Source organism: Somniosus microcephalus, chromosome 13 (genome assembly GCF_052327205.1).
Source record: "Somniosus microcephalus isolate GS21.2 chromosome 13, FLI_Smic_1.0, whole genome shotgun sequence".
Taxonomy (NCBI): domain Eukaryota; kingdom Metazoa; phylum Chordata; class Chondrichthyes; order Squaliformes; family Somniosidae; genus Somniosus; species Somniosus microcephalus.
In genome coordinates this window covers 15164517-15187065 of record NC_140999.1, presented here as the reverse complement: position 1 = coordinate 15187065, position 22549 = coordinate 15164517, and the positions used below count along the sequence as shown (strand labels likewise).

The window sequence follows — 22549 nt, the reverse complement described above, 5'->3', positions numbered from 1 at the left end:
AACCATCTCCTGAAATCTAACACAGAATTAGAACACAAGAAGCAGGAGCAGGGCCAGGCTACACCGCCCCTGGGCCCGCTCCGCCACCCACAGGGCCATGATCGATCCGACCCTAGACTCATGTCCGATTTCCTGCCTGCTCCCCGTAACCCCTAATTCCCTTTACTTCTAGGAAACTGTCTATTTCTGTTTTAAATTTATTTAATGATGTAGCTTCCACAGCTCTCTGGGGCAGCAAATTCCACAGACCTACCACCCTCTGAGTGAAGAAGTTTCTCCTCATCTCAGTTTTGAAAGAGCAGCCCTTTATTCTAAGATTATGCCCCCTAGTTCTAGCTTCACCCATCATTGGGAACATCCTCCCCGCATCCACCCGATCAAGCCCCTTCACAATCTTATATGTTTCAATAAGATCGCCTCTCATTCTTCTGAACTCCAATGAGTAGAGTCCCAATCTACTCAACCTCTCCTCATATGTCAACCCCCTCATCCCCGGGATTAACCGAGTGAACCTTCTTTGTGCTGACTCGAGAGCAAGTATGTCTTTTCTTAAGTATGGACACCAAAACTGTATGCAGTATTCCAGGTGTGGTCTCACCAATACTTTGTGATGTGCCTCAATAAATCCGAGACTCGATGTTAGCGAAACAAAACAAGGCTTTTATTGACTTAGAAGGTAACACACAGAGGAGAATGTATCTTCCATCCAGAGGTCTGCCGTACTGGATGTGCTGCAGGCTGGGCCAGCTTACATAGGAGCCAGGTATGGGCGGAGCCCTACACACAGTACAATACAATGGAAATGAAACTGAAACCAACCACAGTCACAGGCAGAGAAATACTGATGAGTGATGAATGGAATATTTCATCACACTTTGTACAACTGCAGCAATACCTCCCTGTTTTTATATTCCATCCCCCTAGCAATAAAAGCCAACATTCCATTGGCCTTCTTGATCACCTGCTGTACCTGCATACTAACTTTTTGTCTTTCGTGCACCAGGACCCCCAGATCACTTTGTACTGCAGTACTTTCCAGTTTCTTGCCATTAAGATAATAACTTGCTCTATGATTTTTCCTGCCAAAGTGCATAACCTCACACTTTCCAGTATTGTATTCCATCTGCCAAATCTCTGCCCACTTACTTAGCCTGTCTATGTCCCTTTGCAGGTTTTTTATGTCCTCCTCACTCACTACTTTCCCTCCCATCTTTGTATCATCTGCAAACTTTGATATGTTACACTCGGTCCCTTCCTCCAAATCGTTAATATAGATTGTAAAGAGTTGGGGTCCCAGCACTGACCCCTGCGGAACACCACTAGTTACTGATTGCCAGTTTGAGAATGAACCATTTATCCCAACTCTCTGCTTTCTGTTAGATAGCCAATCTTCCACCCATGCCAGAATATTACCCCCAATCCCGTGATTTTTTATCTTGAGCAATAATCTTTTGTGTGGCACCTTGTCAAATGTCTTTTGGAAATCTAAATACACTATGTCCACTGGTTCCCCTTTATCCACCCTGTATGTTACATCCTCAAAGAACTCAAGCAAATTTGTCAAACATGACTTCCCCTTCGTAAAACCATGCTGACTTTGTCCTATTAAATTATGTTTATCCAAATGTCCCGTTACTGTCTCCTTAATAATGGACTCTAAAATTTTACCAACCACAGATGTTAGGCTAACTGGCCTATAGTTTCCAGCCTTCTGTCTACTACCCTTTTTAAATAAGGGTGTTACATTAGCAGTTTTCCAATCTGCCAGGACCTTTGCTGAGTCCAGGGAGTTTTGGAAAATTATTACCAATGCATCCACAATCCCTACCGCCACTTCCCTCAAGACCCTAGGATGTAAGCCATCAAGTCCAGGGCTTAGGACTTTGTTTCACAAACTGCAAGCACCAGATTTAGGAGGGGGGGAAATGATGATCATTAAACATGCCATCTTCAGTAAGATTTACCCGGGAGCGTGTACAGATAGCTCTTGTTGCAAAGTTAAAATGGTTCTGCTGGGACAGACCTTCAGCTACAAAACTGGAATATTGGACCGAAAAAGCAGAAGCAAGAGCCAAGTCCTGCCTGACATTTGTACGTTGGGTACCTTTGGGTGATGTAAGTGGAATCACCTGAAGTGGAGGAACAAACTTGTGGGGAGGAGGGCTGGGCCAGGGGTGAGCCCCTTCTAGGCCAAGTGCACCACCTGATTGGTCTAAGAGATGACATTGGTGACTCTCATGGACCATCCGCCCCATCGGTTGTAGAATCGGGGGAACTCCCATCGGCTGGGAGGGAATCTGCCTGAGTTTCAGGAACCTTCAGAACCCTAAAAATGCATATTAGAAAACTGTAAATCCTTCTCCCAAGTAATATACCATTCAAGGTGTCAGCCTACATTTAGAACCAGGTGTGAAGCTTTTTTTCTATCTACTTCCCATTCCGAGCACCCACTGTCAGTCCAGGCACTCCCAGGTCAGCTACAATCTGTCCAAAGCTCTGCAACATCTCCAACCTCAGATGACCTCCCCCTTTGTTGACATTTCTCCATTTCCTACACCAGACATCCTGTGGCCTTTCTGAGAAGAGATTGCCAATTTTTTTTTAATTCATTCTCGGGATGTGGATGTCACCAGCAATCTTGCCAGCATTTACTGCCCATCGCCAATTGCCCTCAAGAAGATGGTGGTGGGTGAGACACCTTCTTGAATACAACTGAGTGGCTTGCTAGGCCATTTCAGGGGACAGTTAAGAGTCAACCACATTGCTGGTGGGTCTGGAGTCACATATAGGCCAGACCGGGTAAGGGCAGCAGATTTCCTTCCCTAAAGGACATTAGTGAACCACATGGGTGTTTACAACAATCCATTACTGATACTAGCTTTTTATTTCAGATTTATTTCATTGAATTTAAATTCCCCAGCTGCCCATGGATCAGATTTGAACTCGCGTCGCACGGATTACTGGTCCAGTAACATAACCACGATGCCTCTGTGCCACATTATGGGCAGTTCTTTTCCTGTGCGCTGGTAAAGAGAGAAGATTCTCATTCCATCAATCTGCTCTTCATTTGAGTCCAGGTCCCAGAGGTGTCTAACCCATTGCACTGTCCAGTCCCCCAGTGTGGCACGTTAATGATCCATATACTATGCAACCGTTATGCATAATTGTACCTTTGATTGCATTGATTATGGATAATTATGTTTTTGATTGCAATGATTTTATATTCTGTCTGCAGCCTTAATAAATGGCAAGAATCACTATGTGATTAATGGGAACTGGGTTATAGACTGGCCCGGGGAATATGATGTCGCTGGTACCAAGGTGCACTACATGCGTTCTGCCAGCAACCGTGAGTCCTTTGAGGCCACAGGACCAACAGCAGAGGACCTCCATGTGATGGTACAAATCTTCATCTAAAGAGTGCGGTGAATACTTATCGTGGTAGATTGATTCATTATACATCTGTCACTATTTGCACGGTTCCTACCGGTGGTATTGTCCCAGTGGTGAAAGGAACAGTGCGACTGCGCTAGTATGGAAGTGTGGCAGGCCCTTCCTAGCCTGCAGTTCCCCTGAGGTGGCATCCTGCATGACTGTCGAACCATTCTAACTCCCCTGGGAAGCTTTCCTCAACTCACTAAAACTTCTAAAATGATCCTCTCCTGTCTTCGGCAATTTACCCAACATGTCTACTTGGAGTCGATGTTCTCACAAGTCAAAGGTTTGGCAATAAACCAATGCCAGTTCAATAGGTGAAAGACAGAAAGCTTCTCCAACAAGCGCTGTCTACTAAACCATATTTAGTCATTAATTTCGTGAATAGTTTCTAGGAATAAAGATTCCTTCTGTTAACTATTTATAACAAAATCATAAACACCTGTATAAAGAATGTGTAGATGATCTTATTTCAAATATTGAACAAAGTAATTCTTCCCCCAGGTTTGTCAGAATCCAGACACAGGAGCACCTTACCTTTTTAAATCATAGAATGATATAGCACAGAAGGAGGCCATTCGGCCCATCGTGCCTGTGCTGACTCTTTGAAAGAGTTATCCAATTAGTCCCACTCCCCCACTCTTTGCCCACAGCCCTGCAAATGTTTCCTTTCCAAGTGTATACCCAATTTGCTTTTGAAAGTTACTACAGAATCTGCTTTCAGGCAGTGCATTCCAGGTCATAATGACTCGCTGCATAAAAAAAAAAATTATCCTCATCTCCCCCTCTGGTTCTTTTGCCAATTATCTTAAATCTGTGTTACCAACCCTCCTGCCAGTGGAAACAGCTTCTCCATGTTTACTCTATCAAAACCTTTCATAATTGTGAACACCTCCATTAAATCTCCCCTTTAAGCTTCTCTGCTCTAAGGAGAACAATCCCAGCAAGATTCGAAACACCCACTGTTAGTGCATCATTTAAGTGACATAAATTCCAGTCAGAAAATAAGATGAGAGATTTCCTCACGCATGATGCGTAACAAAAACCGTAAACATGTTTCTCTATGAAAGAGTTTACGATTTAATTAGGTATCGCACACACAGGAGTTCTACTCAAATGAACCGCTCAAGTGAAAAACCTCATTGAGTAGACCATGAGGAAAAGGCCTGAGCAACTCTACTTTTGTCGGACAATGGCGTTGAAATTATTTGAAATGGGTTGACACCTCCATTAAAACAACAGACCAAGAAATTTTATATGAGTACATTAAGCTTTTGCTCACTGATCTTCACTCAGCGCCATTACCAGAACAAATGACTGAGGTCTGGTGTTTCACCAACTGACTGATCAATCTGTACACCTGTGCCATTACCCCATTCTTGACCACCACTGCAGTGTAAACCATCTCCCAGTGCCTTTGCTTGGTGAAGTTACACTGTGCAAAAATGAGTGTACTAGCACTTAATTCATTCCTGCTATTTTGATAGAGGCCCATAAATAGTGTAAGGCCTCCACTAAATGATCGGACAAAGAAACTTCACACAAATTGTTAAGCATTGGCGCATTAATATCACACAGCGTGACTTCACCCGATAATTGAGAAGACATTGCACTCGAGTCATGTGGATAACATGGTCCCTGTATACTGCAAAGGTGGCTTGTGCTAAATTTTAGCGCTTTAAGGGTAATCTGTGGGAAGATACAAAAAGTTCAACTGGAGAATATATTATCTGACCGCCCCCCCGCTCCCCAAACCACTTCTTGCTTGAAGTCCCACGGAAGGTTTTAAGAAAGTATTTTCTACACCTCTGTGGCTACGAATTCTGCAAACTCTATTACACACCCTTTTGACACAACTCAAAGGCATCTCCAGTAGATCAGACGAAGGTCATCAGTAACAATGTCGTTGGCAAGTCAGTGGGTGCGGACTATCACAATTTCTCAACTGAAGGAGGAAACGTATAGATGCAGTGGGCTAACTGGATGGAAAAATAACAAACAAATTATCGGGTGAAATCACGCCTTGCAATATTATTATTTAATGTCGGGCTTGGCTCAGTGGGCAGCATTCTCGCCTCTGAGTCAACCAGGTCGTGGGATCAAGTCCCACTCCAGAGACTTGAACACAAAATCTAGACTGGCACTCCAATGCAGTACTGAGGGAGTGCTGCACTGTTGGAGGTGCCGTCTTTTGGATGAGGTGTTAATCCGAGGCCCCCTCCAGCTTCTCGGGTGGATGTAAAAGATCCCACGGCACTATTGTGAAGAAGAGCAGGGGCGTTCTCCCCAGTGACCTGGCCAATATTTATCCTTCAACCAACATTACTAAAACAGATTATCTGAACATTATCACATTGCTGTTTGTGGGACCTTGCTACATGCAAATTATCTGCTGCGTTTCCAACATTACAACAGTGACTCCACTTCAAAAGTATTTCATTGTCTGAAAAGTGCTCTGGGATGTCCTGAGGTTGTGAAAGATGCTGTATAAATTCAAGTCTTTCTGTCTTTCTTCTTTCAAATTTGCATGAAATTTCTTTGTCTGATATTTTAATGGAAGTCTTAATCTATGAGCCTTTGTCAAAGTAGCAGGCAAAGGAAATGAACACAGAATAAAATAAATCTTTATATGCTAATTCCGCACACTGCAATTTCACCCCGTTAGAGTAGGTCAGGCAATCGTTACGGTCTCATCCATTTTGAATATAACGATGTAGAATACAGCTGTCACAAGGAGATCTAGCACTGGAACATGAAAAGATGAACCTGTGTTACAGGTTCTCCTACAAGAGGAAAACCCGGGTATCGAATACGAGTTTTGGCTTCCGAATGAGCGCTACAGTCATTACCAGGGTGGCCATAGTCCACTGAGGCAGTCTGAGACTGCTGTTATAGAGGCTGACCTTCCTCTCCATTATCTGCCCTGGGCACAGACCACGACGACCACCACCACCACCACCACTACCAGAAAACCGACCGCCTACCCAGGTATGTAGCTGGCATTTGTTTAAACCGACTCAGTCGCTAGATTGTGAGTTTTCTATTTCAGGAGTAATCATAAGTTCTTCCCTCCTTTTTAGGTCCCATTACCCGACACGTTTTTTTTTTCTCTGTTCCTCAAGCCTGAATGGCCAGCCTGCTGCCAGGTCTCTGCCACTGCTGCTCTTGAGGTTACCGCTAGGAGGCGCACAAGAGCAGGTCAAGGCAGCTCGCCCGCCATTTTCTTTCCCCCTGCCTTCCTTGGGGAAGTGTGTATGTCATGATTGGCCTCTTCCCTCACCACACGGGTGCACGCTTGCTGAATGAGGAATTGTTAACCTCGAGTCCATTGTACAGTTTGAATATAATCACAAATGGTTATGTCATAACCTGTCATCAGTGAGCATATGCACTGTTTGATGTCCTGCAGGACCATATAGATTAGAATGGTTCCCAGTCTGGGTTGACTAAGCTGATCCCAGCCAGGGCAACAATGGGGCACTAAGCTGGTTTTAAGGTTTCCCTTGTAGTAGAATGGGTTAAATCAGCCATGGTTTTACCTCCTGGTCGCGGTCTAGTAACGCCTGCTGGAAACTGACATGAGGTGAGGCCTGGCACGGGTGCGGTGCTCTCCATGGTCGAATAGTCTACTGACACCCTCTACCTGGGCTCACACATAAAGAATGGTCACTTGGGAAGGGTGGAGGGCACCTGTGGAGCTGTATTCCAGCAAGTGTCAGCACCTTCAAAGGTGGGGGGGGGTGCGGGGGGGAAAGGTGGGGGTGAGAGAGAAAATATATACGGAAAAAAGATAACATATTTTGAAATAATAAAATACAACTGACTCTGAGCATTCTCACTGAACACAAGAAATTGTAGAGAAGGTACATAAACAAGAGAACTGAATGAAGACAGGGAGCACTTATACATTCATTGTCACCTTTAAGCACTTTGCACATTATGGTAAATTCAGAACTCCTGTACACCCAGCGGAGAGTCACACTCACGGGCAGTGCAGCTCAGAGAATCGGCCGTACAATGTTGTAGCCCCACCTTCAACCTGAGCCTCCTTCAAGCACTGTTTCCCACTGAGAACACATGGTCAGTGAATATACCCTGTAATGTTGCAGAAACTCTTTTTATTGGAATGGTAGTGTTGAAATAAAATTAATCGGTGAGGTTTTTGGATCTCCTTATAACCTGAATTGCTCTCTGTTTTTGCAGAAGACTGTTTTTGCATTCCTTTCTATATTTTTTTTAATTCGTTTATGGGCTGTGGGCGTCGCTGGCAAGGCCATTGCCCATCCCTAATTGCCCTTGAGAAGGTGGTAGTGAGCCTCCTTCTTGAACCACTGCAGTCCATGTGGTGAAGGTGCTCCCACAGTGCTATTAGGGAGGGAGTTCCAGGATTTTGACCCAGCGACGATGAAGGATCAGCGATATACAGGTACTTCCAAGTCAGGATGGTGTGCGACTTGGAGGAGAACTTGGAGGTGGTGGTGTTCCCATGCGTCTGCTGCCCTTGTCCTTCTAGGTGGAAGAGGTCGTGGGTTTGGGAGGTGCTGCTGAAGAAGCCTTGGCGAGTTGCTGCAGTGCATCTTGTAGATGGTACACACTGCAGCCACGGTATATATAATGGGGTCATAACTATGAGATAGTCACTAATAAATCCAATAAGGAATTCAGCAGACATTTCTTTATCCAGAGAGTGCTTAGAATGTGGAACTTGCTACCACAAGGGGTAGCTAAGGTGAGTAGCACAGATGCCTTTAAGAGGAAGCTAGATAAGTACTTGAGGGAGAAAGAAAGAGAATCTTATGCTGATAGAATTAGATGAAGCAGGGTGGGAGGAGGCTCGTATGCAGCATAAACACCGGCATAGATCAGTTGGGCCGAATGGCCTGTTTCTGTGCTGTAAATTCTATGAAATATACTAGCCTTCAGATGAAACGGGATTAGAGGGGAAATTGGACTGGGGGTGGAAACCGGAAGATTTTTAATAAAATACGCTTCATAACAGGGACCAGCCACAACCAACTGTATTAAAGTCAGGTGTGAGCAAATACTCTGGAAGTCACTAAGGGCACAAGAAAGACCCAGAGAGTTGTGCTAGGGTTCAAAGAGCAAGTCCAGGGCTGTCCCACGGCCTAATACGTGCTCCAACAACCCCTGATTCAGGAAGTGATGAGACAATTCTGTATTTCACCTTCTCTGCTCATGAAGGAAAGATCCAGGCAATGACAGAGTTGGGGAGACTAGCACAGGTAGGAGGGGTGGAGGAACTGTCTTCACCATAGGCATTCCTTACTGACTCATTGGATTGAGGCAAGGTCTTACGGCTCTTGTGTTTCTGACCAAAACATAGATTCAATTTATTCCCCACCCCTCCTTTCTCTTCAGGTTGGATTCACCCTACATGGCGACCACCAGTGCGTCCCCATCAAGATAATCGTTTTCAAAATATATTACCGAGAGACACCATCCAGCCCACACACCATCAACCCAGTGAGTACAAGCGTCAAAGGCACTGCAAGGGCCAGGCCCACTAGATCGGCCTTGTGGTTTAAAAAAAATCTGTTTATTTGCCTCTCCCAGGAAATGTCACGGCTGTCGGTAGATAGGTGGGGGGGGGGGTGGGGGCGTGGGTGGATGTTGGGAATAATGATGCGGAAGGCATCGTGACTATGTGAGAAAGCTCATCGGACTAGCTGGGCTTTTCCTGTCCAGCATTTACGTATGTTTTGTATATAATGCGGGAAGGTACAGCACGTATTCTAAGATCTCTACACATTAGGTCCCTTGGGCCTGATTAAATGGTACAGGGTAACAAACTATCGATGGAGGTAGGTTCACATGATGCAACAGTAAACGGATAGCAAGAACTTCCATTTATATCTTACCTTATCAAAATATTGGGATGTCCCAAAGCACTTCACAGCCAATGAACTACTATCTTGAAGAGCAGTCGCAATGCAATCCTTATTGGATTTATTAGTGACTATCTTATATTTAGGAACCTGACCTGCTTTTATGCAGGTAAGCACATACGCCAAAAAACTTCTAAACCCCAAGCACAGATTACATTTTATAACTTTTCCAGGGGGGTGGAGAGTGGAACGGTTTGTTCATTTTGGGTTTGTTTCAACGCAAAAAGCAGCTGTTGCTGGGAATAACACTGTTACTGAAATAAAAACAGAAAATGCTGGAGATGCTCAGCAGGTCAGGCAGCATCTGTGAAGAGAGAAACAGAGTTAAAAAATAAAACAAAAAAGGTGACTCAATCGTGGCTAACAAGGGAAATTAGGGATAGCATAAGATCCAAGGAGAGGACATATAAATTGGCCAGAAAAAGCAGCAAACCTGAGGATTGGGAGCAGTTTAGGATGCAGCAAAGGAGGACAAAGGGATTATTTAAGAGGGGGGAAATAGAATATGAGAGTAAGCTTGCAGGGAACATAAAAACTGACTGTAAAAGCTTCCATAGATATGTGAAGAGAAAAAGATTGGTGAAGTCAAGCGTAGGTCCCTTGCAGACAGAATCAAGGGAATTTATAATGGGGAACAAAGAAATGGCAGACCAATTAAATATATACTTTGGTTCTGTCTTCACAAAGGAGGACACAAATAACCTTCCAGAGATGTTGGGGAACATAGTGTCTAATGAGAAGGAGGAATTGAATGAAATCAGTATTTGTAGGGAAATGGTGCTAGGGAAATTGACGGGATTGAAGGCCGATAAATCCCCAGGACCTGATAATCTACATCCTAGGGTACTTAAGGAAGTGGCCCTAGAAATAGTAGATGCATTGCTGGTCATCTTCCAAAATTCTATAGACTCTGGAATAGTTCCCATGGATTGGCGGGTAGCTAATGTAACCCCACTATTTAAAAAAGGTGGTAGAGAGAAAATGGGGAATGATAGACCGGTAAGCCTCACATCGGTAGTGGGGAAAATGCTAGAGTCCATTATAAAAGATGTAATAGCAGAGCACTTGGAAAACAGTGACAGGATCGGACAAAGTCAACATGGATTTACAAAAGGTAAATCATGCTTGACTAATCTACTGGAATTTTTTGAGGATGTAACTGGTAGAATAGATAAGGGAGAACCAGTGGATGTGGTGTATTTGGACTTTCAGAAGGCTTGCGATAAGGTCCCGCATAAGAGATTGGCTTGCAAAGATAAAGCACATGGGATTGGGGGTAAGGTACTGACTTGGATTGAGAACTGGTTGGCAGACAGGAAGCAAAGAGTTGGAATAAACGGGTCTTTTTCCGAGTGGCAGGCAGTGACTAGTGGGGTACCGCAGGGATCGGTGCTAGGACCCCAGCTATTCACAATATATATTAATGATCTAGACGAGGGAACTAGATGTAATATCTCCAAGTTTGCAGATGACACAAAGCTGGGTGGGCGTGTGTGCTGTGAGGAGGATGCCGAGAAACTCCAGTACGATTTGGACAGGTTGGGTGAGTGGGCAGATGCATGGCAGATGCAGTATAATGTGGATAAATGTGAGGTTATCCACTTTGGTGGCAAAAACAGGAAGGCAGATTATTATCTGAATGGCAATAGATTGGGAAAAGGGGAAGTGCAACGAGACCTGGGTGTCCTTGTGCACCAGTCGCTGAAGGTAAGCATGCAGGTGCAGCAGGCAGTTAAGAAGGCAAATGGTATGTTGGCCTTCATAGCGAGAGGATTCGAGTACAGGAGCAAGGATGTCTTGCTGCAGTTGTACAGGGCCTTGGTAAGACCACATCTTGAGTATTGTGTGCAGTTTTGGTCGCCTTATCTGAGGAAGGATGTTCTTGCCATGGAGGGAGTGCAGCGAAGATTCACCAGACTGATACCTGGGATGGCAGGAATGACGTATGAAGAGAGATTGGGTCGATTAGGCTTATATTCGCTAGAGTTTAGAAGAATGAGAGGGGATCTCATTGAAACTTATAAAATTCTAACAGGACTAGACAGACTAGATGCAGGAAGGATGTTCCCAATGGCAGAGGATTCCAGACCAGGGGTCACAGTCTAAGGATAAGGGGTAAGCCATTTAGGACTGAGATGAGGAGGAATTTCTTCATCCAGAGAGTGGTGAACCTGTGGAATTCTCTACCACAGAAGGCAGTTGAGGCCAACTTATTAAATATATTCAAGAAGGAGTTAGATATATTTCTTAAGGCTAAAGGGATCAAGGGATATAGGGAGAAAGCAGGGACAGGGTATTGAATTTGAATGATCAGCCATGATCTCATTAAATGGCGGAACAGGCTCGAGGGGCCGAATGGCCTACTCCTGCTCCTATCTTCTATGTTTCTATGTTAACGTTTCAGGTCGATGACCTTTCGTCTGACGAAAGGTCATCGACCTGAAACGTTAACTCTGTTTCTCTCTTCACAGATGCTGCCCTGACCTGCTGAGTATCTCCAGCATTTTCTGTTTTATTTCAGATTTCTAGCATCTGCAGTATTTTCCTTTTGTATTGACTGTGTTATTGAGGCTTCTCTCCAACAGTTACAGTGACAGGAGGCCGAAGTTCAACTTCAACAGGGCAGAAAATGGGCAGCAGCAGATTGTCCACCCGTTATACACCCCACCCAATTTCCATTGAAGTCAACGGACAGGAAAAGCAGACGGGATGTATAATGGGCGGCCAACCCATTACCGTTCATTTTGGCGCCCCCCCGTCAAAGTTGACTTTCACCCCCACTTGCTGTCCCACATGTTGCTATGGCAATGCAATTTTTTTTAAATTCGTTCATGGGATCTGGGCGTCGCTGGTAAGGCCAGCATTTATTGCCCATCCCTAATTGCCCTTGAGAAGGTGGTGGTGAGCTGCCTTCTTGAACCGCCGCAGTCCGTGTGGTGAAGGTGCTCCCAAAGTGCTGTTAGGGAGGGAGTTCCAGGATTTTGACCCAGCGACGATGAAGGAACGGCCGATATATTTCCAAGTCAGGATGGTGTGTAACTCGGAGGGGAACTTGGAGGTGGCAGTGTTCCCATGCGCCTGCTGCCCTTGTCCTTCTAGGTGGAAGAGGTCGGGGGTTTGGGAGGTACTGCCGAAAAAGCTTTGGCGAGTTGCTGCATTGCAACTTGTAGATGGTACACACCGCAGCCACGGTACGCCGGTGGTGGAGGGAGTACATAACCTAAGAAATAGGAGCAGGAGTTGGCCATTTGGCCCTTCGAGCCTGCTCCGCCATTCAATAAGATCATGGCTGATCTTGAGTGAATGTTTAAGGTGATGGATGGGGTGCCAATCAAGTGGGCTGCTTTGTTGAGCTTCTTGAGTGTTTTTGGAGCGGCCCTCGTCCAGGCAAGTGGAGAGTATTAGGACGCTGAGGAATAAGGTTTTCTAATACCATTGTTTTTGTGTTGCTGCAGATTAGAAATGGTGGTTATATCTGATGAGCAGAAATATTTCACTGCTTGCAAACTTTGTTAAATTAAAGGGATTATTTCTGTTGCTATTTAGGAATAAGGTTTTGCCTTTTAAGGCCCGCTCGCCTGCAGGTCCCCCTGAGACCTACTTCCCACCTGGTTTCACTGCATGTGGGGACTCAGCATCCACCACGCCCACGGGCCAGAAAATGCCACAGCGCCCTTCCTTGCCCCCTTTTGCATACACTAATGAAGCTCCCGTCTGCTTTAACCAGTGGGAATCTGGCAGAATGGAATTCTACCAGATTTCCCAACTTCTACCGTCCCGCTAGCATCCCAAATCAGGCCAAAAATCGGCTCCCTGAGTGTCGGTGGGCTATTGATCTCAGGGGGCATCACAGTCAAGCTTGATCTTATCCTCACCTCAAAGTCTGTAAGCGTGTACTTCCCAGCATGGGTTACTGGCGGATTTGCCCCCTTTTCTAGCCCAGGGCAATGCGACCAATGATAGATGGCTTACTGTTCCTGTAGCTGCGATCAGCTAACTCAGCACAGACCATGGGACCTTCCCAGCCCGTATGACTGTACCACACCAAGTGGTGCCTTTTCCCATTAAACAAACAAGGGAGAAACCCCTGTGTTGGTTTGAGTTCTGGTACTGGCTGATATTTGAGTCCTGCCCTCAAATGCACAACAAGTTTCCTTTGTTAGCCATGGCATAGAATACAAGAGATGGGGATTTATGCTTCAACTGTATAAAACACTAGTTAGGCCTCAGCTAGAGTACTGCGTGCAGTTCTGGTCACCACATTACAGGGAAGATGTGATTGCACTAGAGAGGGTACAGAGGAGATTTACAAGGATGTTGCTGGGAGTAGAGAATCTTAGCTATGAGGAAAGACTGGATAGGCTGGGTCTGTTTTCCTTGGAACAGAGGAGGCTGAGGGGAGACCTTATTGAGGTGTATAAAATTATGAGCGGCATAGATAAAGTGGATAGAACAGACCTATTTCCCTTAGCAGAGGAGTCAAAAACCAGGGGGCACAGGTTTAAAGTAATTGGTGGCAGGTTTAGAGGGGATTTGAGGGGAAATTTCTTCACCCAGAGGGTTGTGGGGGTCTGGAACTCACTGCCTCAAAAGGGTGGCAGATGCAGGAACCCTAACCACATTTAATCAAAAGTACTTGGATGTGCACTTGGGATGTTGTAACCTGCAGGGCTACGGACCAAGAGCTGGGACGTGGGATTAGGCTGGACAGCTCTTTGTTGGCCGGCGCGGACACAATGGGCTGAAATGGCCTCCATCCGTGCATGTAACTTTCTATGATTCTATGATTCTACAGCGGAGCCATCTGAGGAGGCTGAATCTCACCTGAGTTTCCTTGTTAACGCCACCTCCTATCATGTAAGGATGAAACACTGGTGTTAAAATCTATGACATGTTCCGCTCTCCCAGGTAGATTGACGTGTGCTGACGCTGATGAAGCCGAGCTAGAAAGGAAATCCCAACTGATCTGCATTGGACCAGTCTGTGGTATCGCAAACCAGCTTCAATGTGCATTGATCCTGTCACTCCTCACCTCCTATTGAATGCAGTAATGATATCTGGACCACAACCCTTCCCTTCCCTTCCTTTACTTCACCCACAGTCCTAATGAATCCACTTAGAGTCAAGCTTTAATGATCAACAATCTCTGGCAATAAAAAACACACTAGTAGTGAAAATTCAGAAAATCGCTTCGCTGTTGATGTTTTTTCACATGTCTTCATAAATAGTGCCTCATCCTCTTTCTAGATTTGGGAGAACATATTTCTTCAAGTAACAGGTTAGAAAGCCTCATGGGTTGAATCACATTGTGTGATATTAATTACAAACACATTAACATTTTCCTTTTAAACACGTTAGTTAAAATAACTGAGAGAGGAATTTCACACAAACTCGGGGGAAGTCTCTTCCCTCCAATAAGGGAATCTAAAATGGCGGGGGGTGAGGTTGGGGGAGTGGGCGGGGCATAATTTAACAATTTGAATGAAACCAGGAAGAAGTCGATCCAGAAAGCATTTCTTCACACAACATGAATGTCAGAATGTGAAATGCACTGCTCCAGAAGGCCATAATCAGTGGCGGTATTTAAAAAGCGAGATTGATTGCTATTTGGGAAGTAAGGGTATATTAATATTAGAGAATCAGGGCCGCAGTGTTTTAGTTTTGTCCCTAATCCATGCCCCCCTTGTGGGTACTGCTCCCCGTTGGGACTGCAGAGTCAAGGAACCGCACTACCAAAGAAAGGACATGAATTGGGATTGAAAAGGTAAAGAGCTGCCATGACCAATGACAGTGCAATCTTGAAGGACCGAATAGCCTGCTCGTGTTACTATGATCGCGTTTAACACGTGTGTTCCTAATATGGGATAGTGTGATTTCAATCCACTAAAATATGTCAGTCAGCTCTACAAAGTGGATTTTCAGTGACCGAATAAGTACTTCGTTATTCATTAAATAGACTTGAGATGCCTTTAATGGTACAACTGTTTTTGTTTGCAGAGCTGCTTAAACGTTGAGAGGAATAGCCAGGCACAGAGCCTCTTGTTTGCTATTTGTAGCCAAATCATAAACAAGCTCTTTATTTACAGTTTCACTACAAATAGCGGCCACACACTCTCCTGCCCAGTGCTGAAACAGCCATTTTGTTTTCTCCCCTCTCCCAAAGCATGGCCCTGAGTTGCTTTTATGTTAAGGGTGAAAAGACCACAAATGCCATTGAGCACAGGGTCCATGTTTTGTGTTCAGTAAAGAGAAAAACAACGCATGTAACAACAGCACTGGTTTTCCACGACCAAGGCAGTATTATTCCCGACTTGGAACCAAAGCACTCTATGTGCCATTAGAAATCCTTGCAGTACATGTGTTAATGGTACAGTCTAACCTGATAAAATCTCACCAGCAGTAACATGTCTACACAAAATTCTTCCAACAGTCAAAACACATTCCTTAGTCTGTCCTCTTTGACAGCATTGGCAGATCGGTATCCCAGTGAGTGAGCTTCCCGTCAGCTGCTGAACTGTTAACATCTCGAAAGAAATAATGAACATTAAACCTCCTGTCACCTCCCTGCTGTGTGTCTCTCTCTCTCTCACTCCCAGCCCAATGCTCTCCTGGGGCGACTTGCCGCCTCGCCAAACATTAAAAAAGAAAGACTTGAATTTATATAGCGCCTTTCACAACCTCAGGACATCCCAAAATGCTTTACAGTCAATTAAGTACTTTTGAGGTATAGTCACGGTTGTAATGTAGGAAACACGACAGCCAATTGCACACAGCAAGCTCCCACAAACAGCAATGTGATAAAATGACCAGATAATCTGGGTTTTTTTTATTAGTGATCTTGATTGAGGGATAACTATTGGCCCAAGACACTGGGGATAACTCCCCCCCTGCTCTTCTTCGAAATTGTGATCTCCACAACGCCTACATGGAAAAACTGGGGGAGAAGGAAAGAGGGAAAAAAAGGGGAAGAGGGAGGATGAAAGGGAAAGGGTGCGTTCCCCAAACCGGTTGGGTCAAAAACAAGGTCGAGAGATTACCAGCGCACAGGAGAGGGAATGGAGAAACACATCCCGTGGTTGTTCATCTCAAGCAACTCCTTTCCCAAGCAACCCCTCCCACTGAGAGGATTCAGTGGCGCTGACCCAGTGGAGGGTTCGGGGGATTCTTTATTTTTGTCACTGGATATAAATCTTCCTTTTTCTCCAAAGTGGAGTCGAGGAAAGCGGAACAAGCACAAACAACATCCCTTCTCTGACAGTCTAATAAAGCTGCCCTCCTCCTTTCAGCAGGGAGCGGTTTAATTACTTGGTGCCTGAGCAAAAAGCTCCTTTTAATAGATGGTATGCATTAACTGGCATGTGGAACAGCACTGAGATAAACTGGCCTGCTGCCTGTAAGTAATTGCTGTCTATCTCTGATCTAGGTTACTGTAGAAAGTGTAAGAAGTCAAAAGGAAAATCTCAGAGGATCCAACAGTACTGCCAGAAAGACTTTGGTAAGACATCAATAAAACATAAAACCATTACTTAGGAACTAATTGCAAGATACATAAATTTATTTTTTGGACCCGTTATGAGGACTGGTTCTAATTTGCAACTACATCAGTGTGCTGCAAATTGTCTAATGTCTGTTTTTTGTAGAAAAGGTCAGCTGTCGAGAGTGAATTCACTGATCTCAGCATGAGGCCACGCTCAAAGGGAGCACCGGTTACAGAACTGGCACCACAGTGTTTTAGCCTTATCTGTGCCATGTGCTCCCTTGCAATGGGGCTCCCCACCGGAATGCGTGGATCACTGAATTTACCTTTCTGCGTCAGCGGAACTAAGAGAAAAGCAAAAATAAAAGCTCCCACAAACATTGCCCAGTGTGCCCAAAGGCCACACAGACAAAGAAAGTCCTGGGATCAACCCCCGCCTCGTGCTAACCTCGGCAAGGGTGACAGTAGGGTTCCTGCAATTAGCCTCAGTGCCCTTGAGCTAGTTAGGGGAAGAAAACCAACCACTTGATCACTATTCAGTGCAACCTGTGAGTGTGCATGTTGGACGTGGGGTTAGCAGTCAGCCAGGTTGGGATGTGATGCCCTCCATGGTTAAATACTCAGCTGACATTCACCTACCTTTTATTATGTATGGATCTCATTACAGTGCCATCCATTGTAAAGACATTTACCATTACAAAGTGGAAATAAGTAAGAACATAAAAAGCAGGAGCAGGAGTAGGCCATACGGCCCCTTGAGTCTGCTCCGCCATTCAATAAGATCATGGCTGATCTTCTATCTCAATTCCACCTTCCCGCAATATCCCCCATCCCTTGATTTCCCTTAGTATCCAAAACTCTATCGATCTCTGTCTTGAATATACTCAACGATTGAGCCCCCACAGCTCTCTGGGGTAGAGAATTCAAAAGAATCACAACCCTTTGAGTGAAGAAATTTCTCCTCATCTCAGTCCTAAATGGCCGACCCCTTATTCTGAGACTGTGACCCTTGCTTCTAGACTCTAAGTAACGAGCTGTTTGCGTAACCACCGCTATTGAGCTCTGCTCTCGGCCCTGACATCCTGCCACTCCAAGAGCAGTGGTGATAATGGGACCACACAATGGGGCTCGTGGAGTTGACCCAGCTACAAAGAAAGTTTGAGCATCTTCATACTAGTTAAGGCAGCAAAAAGGCATTTGCAGTAATTATGGAGTGTACAGGAACTTTTGGAGTGTACAGGATTAATTCTATCCACCCAAACTAACCCATGCTACCGACATTAGGCAATGGCCAGGCAATTCCAACAGAGAAGGGAAGGAAAACTGGTAGATCAGTCACTGGTCCTTTTAATGGTCCTCCTATTTCTCAGAATGCAACAGCTTTGCATAAGAAAGAAAGAACTTGCATTTACATAGCTCCAAACCCCCAAGCATCCCAAAGTGCTTCATGACCAATGAATTATTGTTTGAAGTATAGTCACTGTTTTTAGGTAGGCAAGCACAGCAACCAATCTGAGCATGGCAAAGTCTCACAAACATAAATAAATGAATGAATGTGTTGGTTGAGGGAGGAATGTTGTCCAGAACACCAGGAGAACTTCCTGCTCTTCTTTGAACAATGCCATGGGATCTTTAACATCTCCTTAAACTCAATTGGATGTCTCATCCAAAAGGTGGCACCTCCGACAATGCACCAGAGTGCCAGGGTGAACCCATGGCTTCAAAGGCGAGAATGCTACCAACTGAGTTAAGCAGATGTCTGGTAACAAACTGTTCTGCTGGCAAAGATAAGGGAATAGATAAGGGAGAACAAGTGGATGTGGTGTATTTGGACTTTCAGAAGGCTTTCGATAAGGTCCCGCATAAGAGATTAGCGTGCAAAGTTAAAGCACATGGGATTGGGGGTAAGGTACTGATTTGGATTGAGAACTGGTTGGCAGACAGGAAGCAAAGAGTTGGAATAAACGGGTCTTTCTCCGAGTGGCAGGCAGTGACTAGTGGGGTACTGCAGGGATTGGTGCTAGGACCCCAGCTATTCACAATATATATTAATGATCTAGACGAGGGAACTAGATGTAATATCTCCAAGTTTGCAGACGACACAAAGCTGGGTGGGCGTGTGTGCTGTGAGGAGGATGTCGTGAAACTCCAGTATGATTTGGACAGGTTGGGTGATTGGGCAGATGCATGGCAGCTGCAGTATAATGTGGATAAATGCTAGGTTATCCACTTTGGTGGCAAAAACAGGAAGGCAGATTATTATCTGAATGGCAATAGATTGGGAAAAGGGGAAGTGCAAAGAGACCTGGGTGTCCTTGTGCACCAGTCGCTGAAGGTAAGCATGCAGGTGCAGCAGGCGGTTAAGAAGGCAAATGGTATGTTGGCCTTCATAGCAAGAGGATTCGAGTACAGGAGCAAGGATGTCTTGCTGCAGTTGTACAGGGCCTTGGTGAGACCACACCTTGAGTATTGTGTGCAGTTTTGGTCACCTTATCTGAGGAAGGATGTTCTTGCCATGGAGGGAGTGCAGCGAAGATTCACCAGACTGATACCTGGGATGGCAGGAATGACGTATGAAGAGAGATTGGGTCGATTAGGCTTATATTCGCTAGAGTTTAGAAGAATGAGAGGGGATCTCATTGAAACTTATAAAATTCTAACAGGACTAGACAGACTAGATGCAGGAAGGATGTTCCCGATGGCAGGGGAATCCAGAACCAGAGGTCACAGTCTAAGGAAAGGGGTAAGCCATTTAGGACTGAGATGAGGAGGAATTTCTTCATCCAGAGAGTGGTGAACCTGTGGAATTCTCTACCACAGAAGGCATTAAATATATTCAAGAAGGAGTTGGATATATTTCTTAAGGCTAAAGGGATCAAGGGATATGGGGAGAAAGCAGGGACAGGGTACTGAATTTGGATGATCAGCCATGATCTCATTGAATGGTGGAGCAGGCTCAAGGGGCCGAATGGCCTACTCCTGCTCCTATCTTCTATGTTTCTAAAGGAAGGTGTGGTCCTGGGAGACTTGAGGAAGGGAATATGGGAGGAAGTAAATTGCCAGGGGAAAAAAAACCTACTCCTGCTTTGTTCCGTAAGTGTTTCTTCTTTCCTTTCTCACCAGTTTTCCGTGGAAAAATCCTCGGAAAGAAAATTGTGGGGTCGGAGACTCGATACGATGTACAAATCAAGCAAACGTATAAGAACCAATACCCCATAGTACACAGGGAATACATCTGGGTGCCAAACACGTGTGACTGTCCGTACATTCTAGAGAAGCGAGAGTACATCATGATGGCAAGACGCCACGTGAACTTTGAGCAGACGCTGAACCGAATCCTACTGGAACACAACAGCTTCGTCAGGCTCTGGCAGCCAAAGGAAGACTTGATGCTGCGAGACATGGACAGATATTGCCATCGGTACTCATAAAGGGAAGTCTACCATGACACAAGCATTTTACAGCCTTGGATAGTATTTGGGAAGAGCTCTTGACATTGCGTAGGAAAACTATATCATTCCATCGGTTACATGCAAACTTCCTATTAACCAACTACTAAACGCCTATATTAAGTACCTCTTTCTAAGCCACCAAGAACAGTCACTGGAAGATGTTATTTGATGATGACTCTGTGGGTCAAGACAAAAATGTGTCGCACTGAATTATTGGAAATTAATTAATGTGGCTGCTCCGTCCATGCGCAGTTGAAGTAAAGCAAAATAATTCTTCATATTGTAAAGAGCTATCGGGAGCTTTCTGAAGTTTATATGTGGTCGGTCTTCACCAACAGTGTTTGGGTTTGTTGTAAGGAATGTTCTCTATGATGAACTAATCGGTGTGCATGGTACCAGTGAGCCCAAGACTGTTGATAACACCAGACGCTATATATTCAAGGAGCCAGCCAACCCAATATTACACTTTGCAACTAAAGCGCAATGACAATACCTCTGCTACACCTCGAAAAGTAATGCACTTAATTGTTTTGTAACAGTTTCTCCCCAGATATTTGGGGCAGCCATTCTCCGAAGGATGCTCCCAGTTTTGGATAGCCTTACATTGCATGAATCCCATATTCTTTAAGGAGTGACAGTCTGTATTATACCTGCCATGTTCTGAATTTTGGGCGATGTATTGTACTGATGTACCCCTGGACCAATTCTTTTATTTCAGTTATTTAAGTACATATATTAAGTACCTCACTAGTATACTGAAGCTAATCACTTTGCATGATACATGATGTATCTAAGCATCAAAGACATTTTTTAAATATTTTATTGTACACAGTCATTAAAATTGACAAACATTAATTATCTTAGATCATTTCACCTCTGACTTTCGCACACACTCAACCTGACTTAGAAGTATATCGCCGTTCCTTCATCGTCACTGGGTCAAAATCCTAGAACTCCCTCCCTAACAGCACTGTGGGAGTACCTTCACCACACGGACTGCAGCGGTTCAAGAAGGCGGCTCACCACCACCTTCTCAAGGGCAATTAGGGATGGGCAATAAATGCTGGACTTGCGCAGCGACACCCACATCCCATGAACGAATATAAAAAAAAGCATTGACGACTTAGTGAATATCAACTAAAAGCAAACTTATAAAGTTACAAAAGGATCTTATTGTGCTATATAGCACATCCTTCACAACCAGATCAAAGACCGGCATCTGTTAGTGTCTCTAATGAAAACTTAACAATGGACTAACTGAGAGGATTTGAAAGTTGTGATTTAAAATAAACATTAAAGGAACAATTTATGGTGGCTGTAGGAGCAATTCTTCCAGTTTGTTTGTAAGATATTTTAACTTCTCCGTGACAGTTTATGAGCAGGATCAGATGTCACCCACATTAGTAGCAAAAACAGATAACACCCCTTGACCTATGAAAACTACTGGGCACTTGGTCTAAGCGTTAAACAAAGCTTTAATCAACTGTTTTACAACATGGAGGTCAAGTTGTGTCCTTCACTAGTTCCTGTTAAGAATGTCCTGCGCAAGCTGGGCCCATGCCCGAGAATTTATACTCTCCCTGGACAGCGCCACCTGCAGGCTGCTCAGTATTAAACATAGAAACATAGAAGATAGGAGCAGGAGTAGGCCATTCGGCCCTTTGAGCCCGCTCCGTCATTCAATGAGATCATGGCTGATCATCCAAATTCAGTACCCTGTCCCTGCCTTCTCCCCATATCCCTTGATCCCTTTAGCCTTAAGAAATATATCCAACTCTTTCTTGAATATATTTAATGAACTGGCCTCCACCGCCCTCTGTGGCAGAGAATTCCACAGGTTCACCACTCTCTGGGTGAAGAAATTCCTCCTCATCTCTGTCCTAAATGGCTTACCCCTTATCCTTAGACTGTGAACCCTGGTTCTGGACTCCCCGGCCATCAGAAACATCCTTCCTGCATCTTGTCTGTCCAGGCCTGACAGAATTTTATAGGTTTCGATGAGATCCCCTCTCAATCTTCTAAACTCCAGTGAGTATAAGCCCAATCGACACAATCTCTCCTCATACGTCATTCCTGCCATCCCAGGTATCAGCCTGGTGAATCTTCGCTGCACTCCTTCCGTGGCAAGAACGTCCTTCCTCAGGTAAGGTGACCAAAACTGCACACAATACTCAAGGTGCGGTCTCACCAAGGCCCTGTACAACTGTAGCAAGACATCCTTGTTCCTGTACTCGAATCCTCTTGCTACGAAGGCCAACATACCATTGGCCTTCTTAACC

The 22549-nt window shown here is 44.8% G+C and overlaps 1 protein-coding gene across 1 annotated transcript in view; it reads left to right on the top strand.

Annotated features, from left to right (window-relative positions):
* The window catches only part of LOC147108084 (ADAMTS-like protein 5), a 146881-nt gene extending 125756 nt beyond the window's left edge, over positions 1-21125 (top strand). Inside the window, exons 9-13 of the mRNA XM_086004551.1 lie at positions 3236-3399; positions 6213-6423; positions 8815-8919; positions 16765-16836; positions 19942-21125. Coding sequence (XP_085860677.1) covers positions 3236-3399; positions 6213-6423; positions 8815-8919; positions 16765-16836; positions 19942-20249 — 860 coding nt within the window. The 3' untranslated portion in view covers positions 20250-21125. The remainder of the gene's footprint in view (positions 1-3235; positions 3400-6212; positions 6424-8814; positions 8920-16764; positions 16837-19941) is intronic.
* Positions 21126-22549: the final 1424 nt, after the last annotated feature.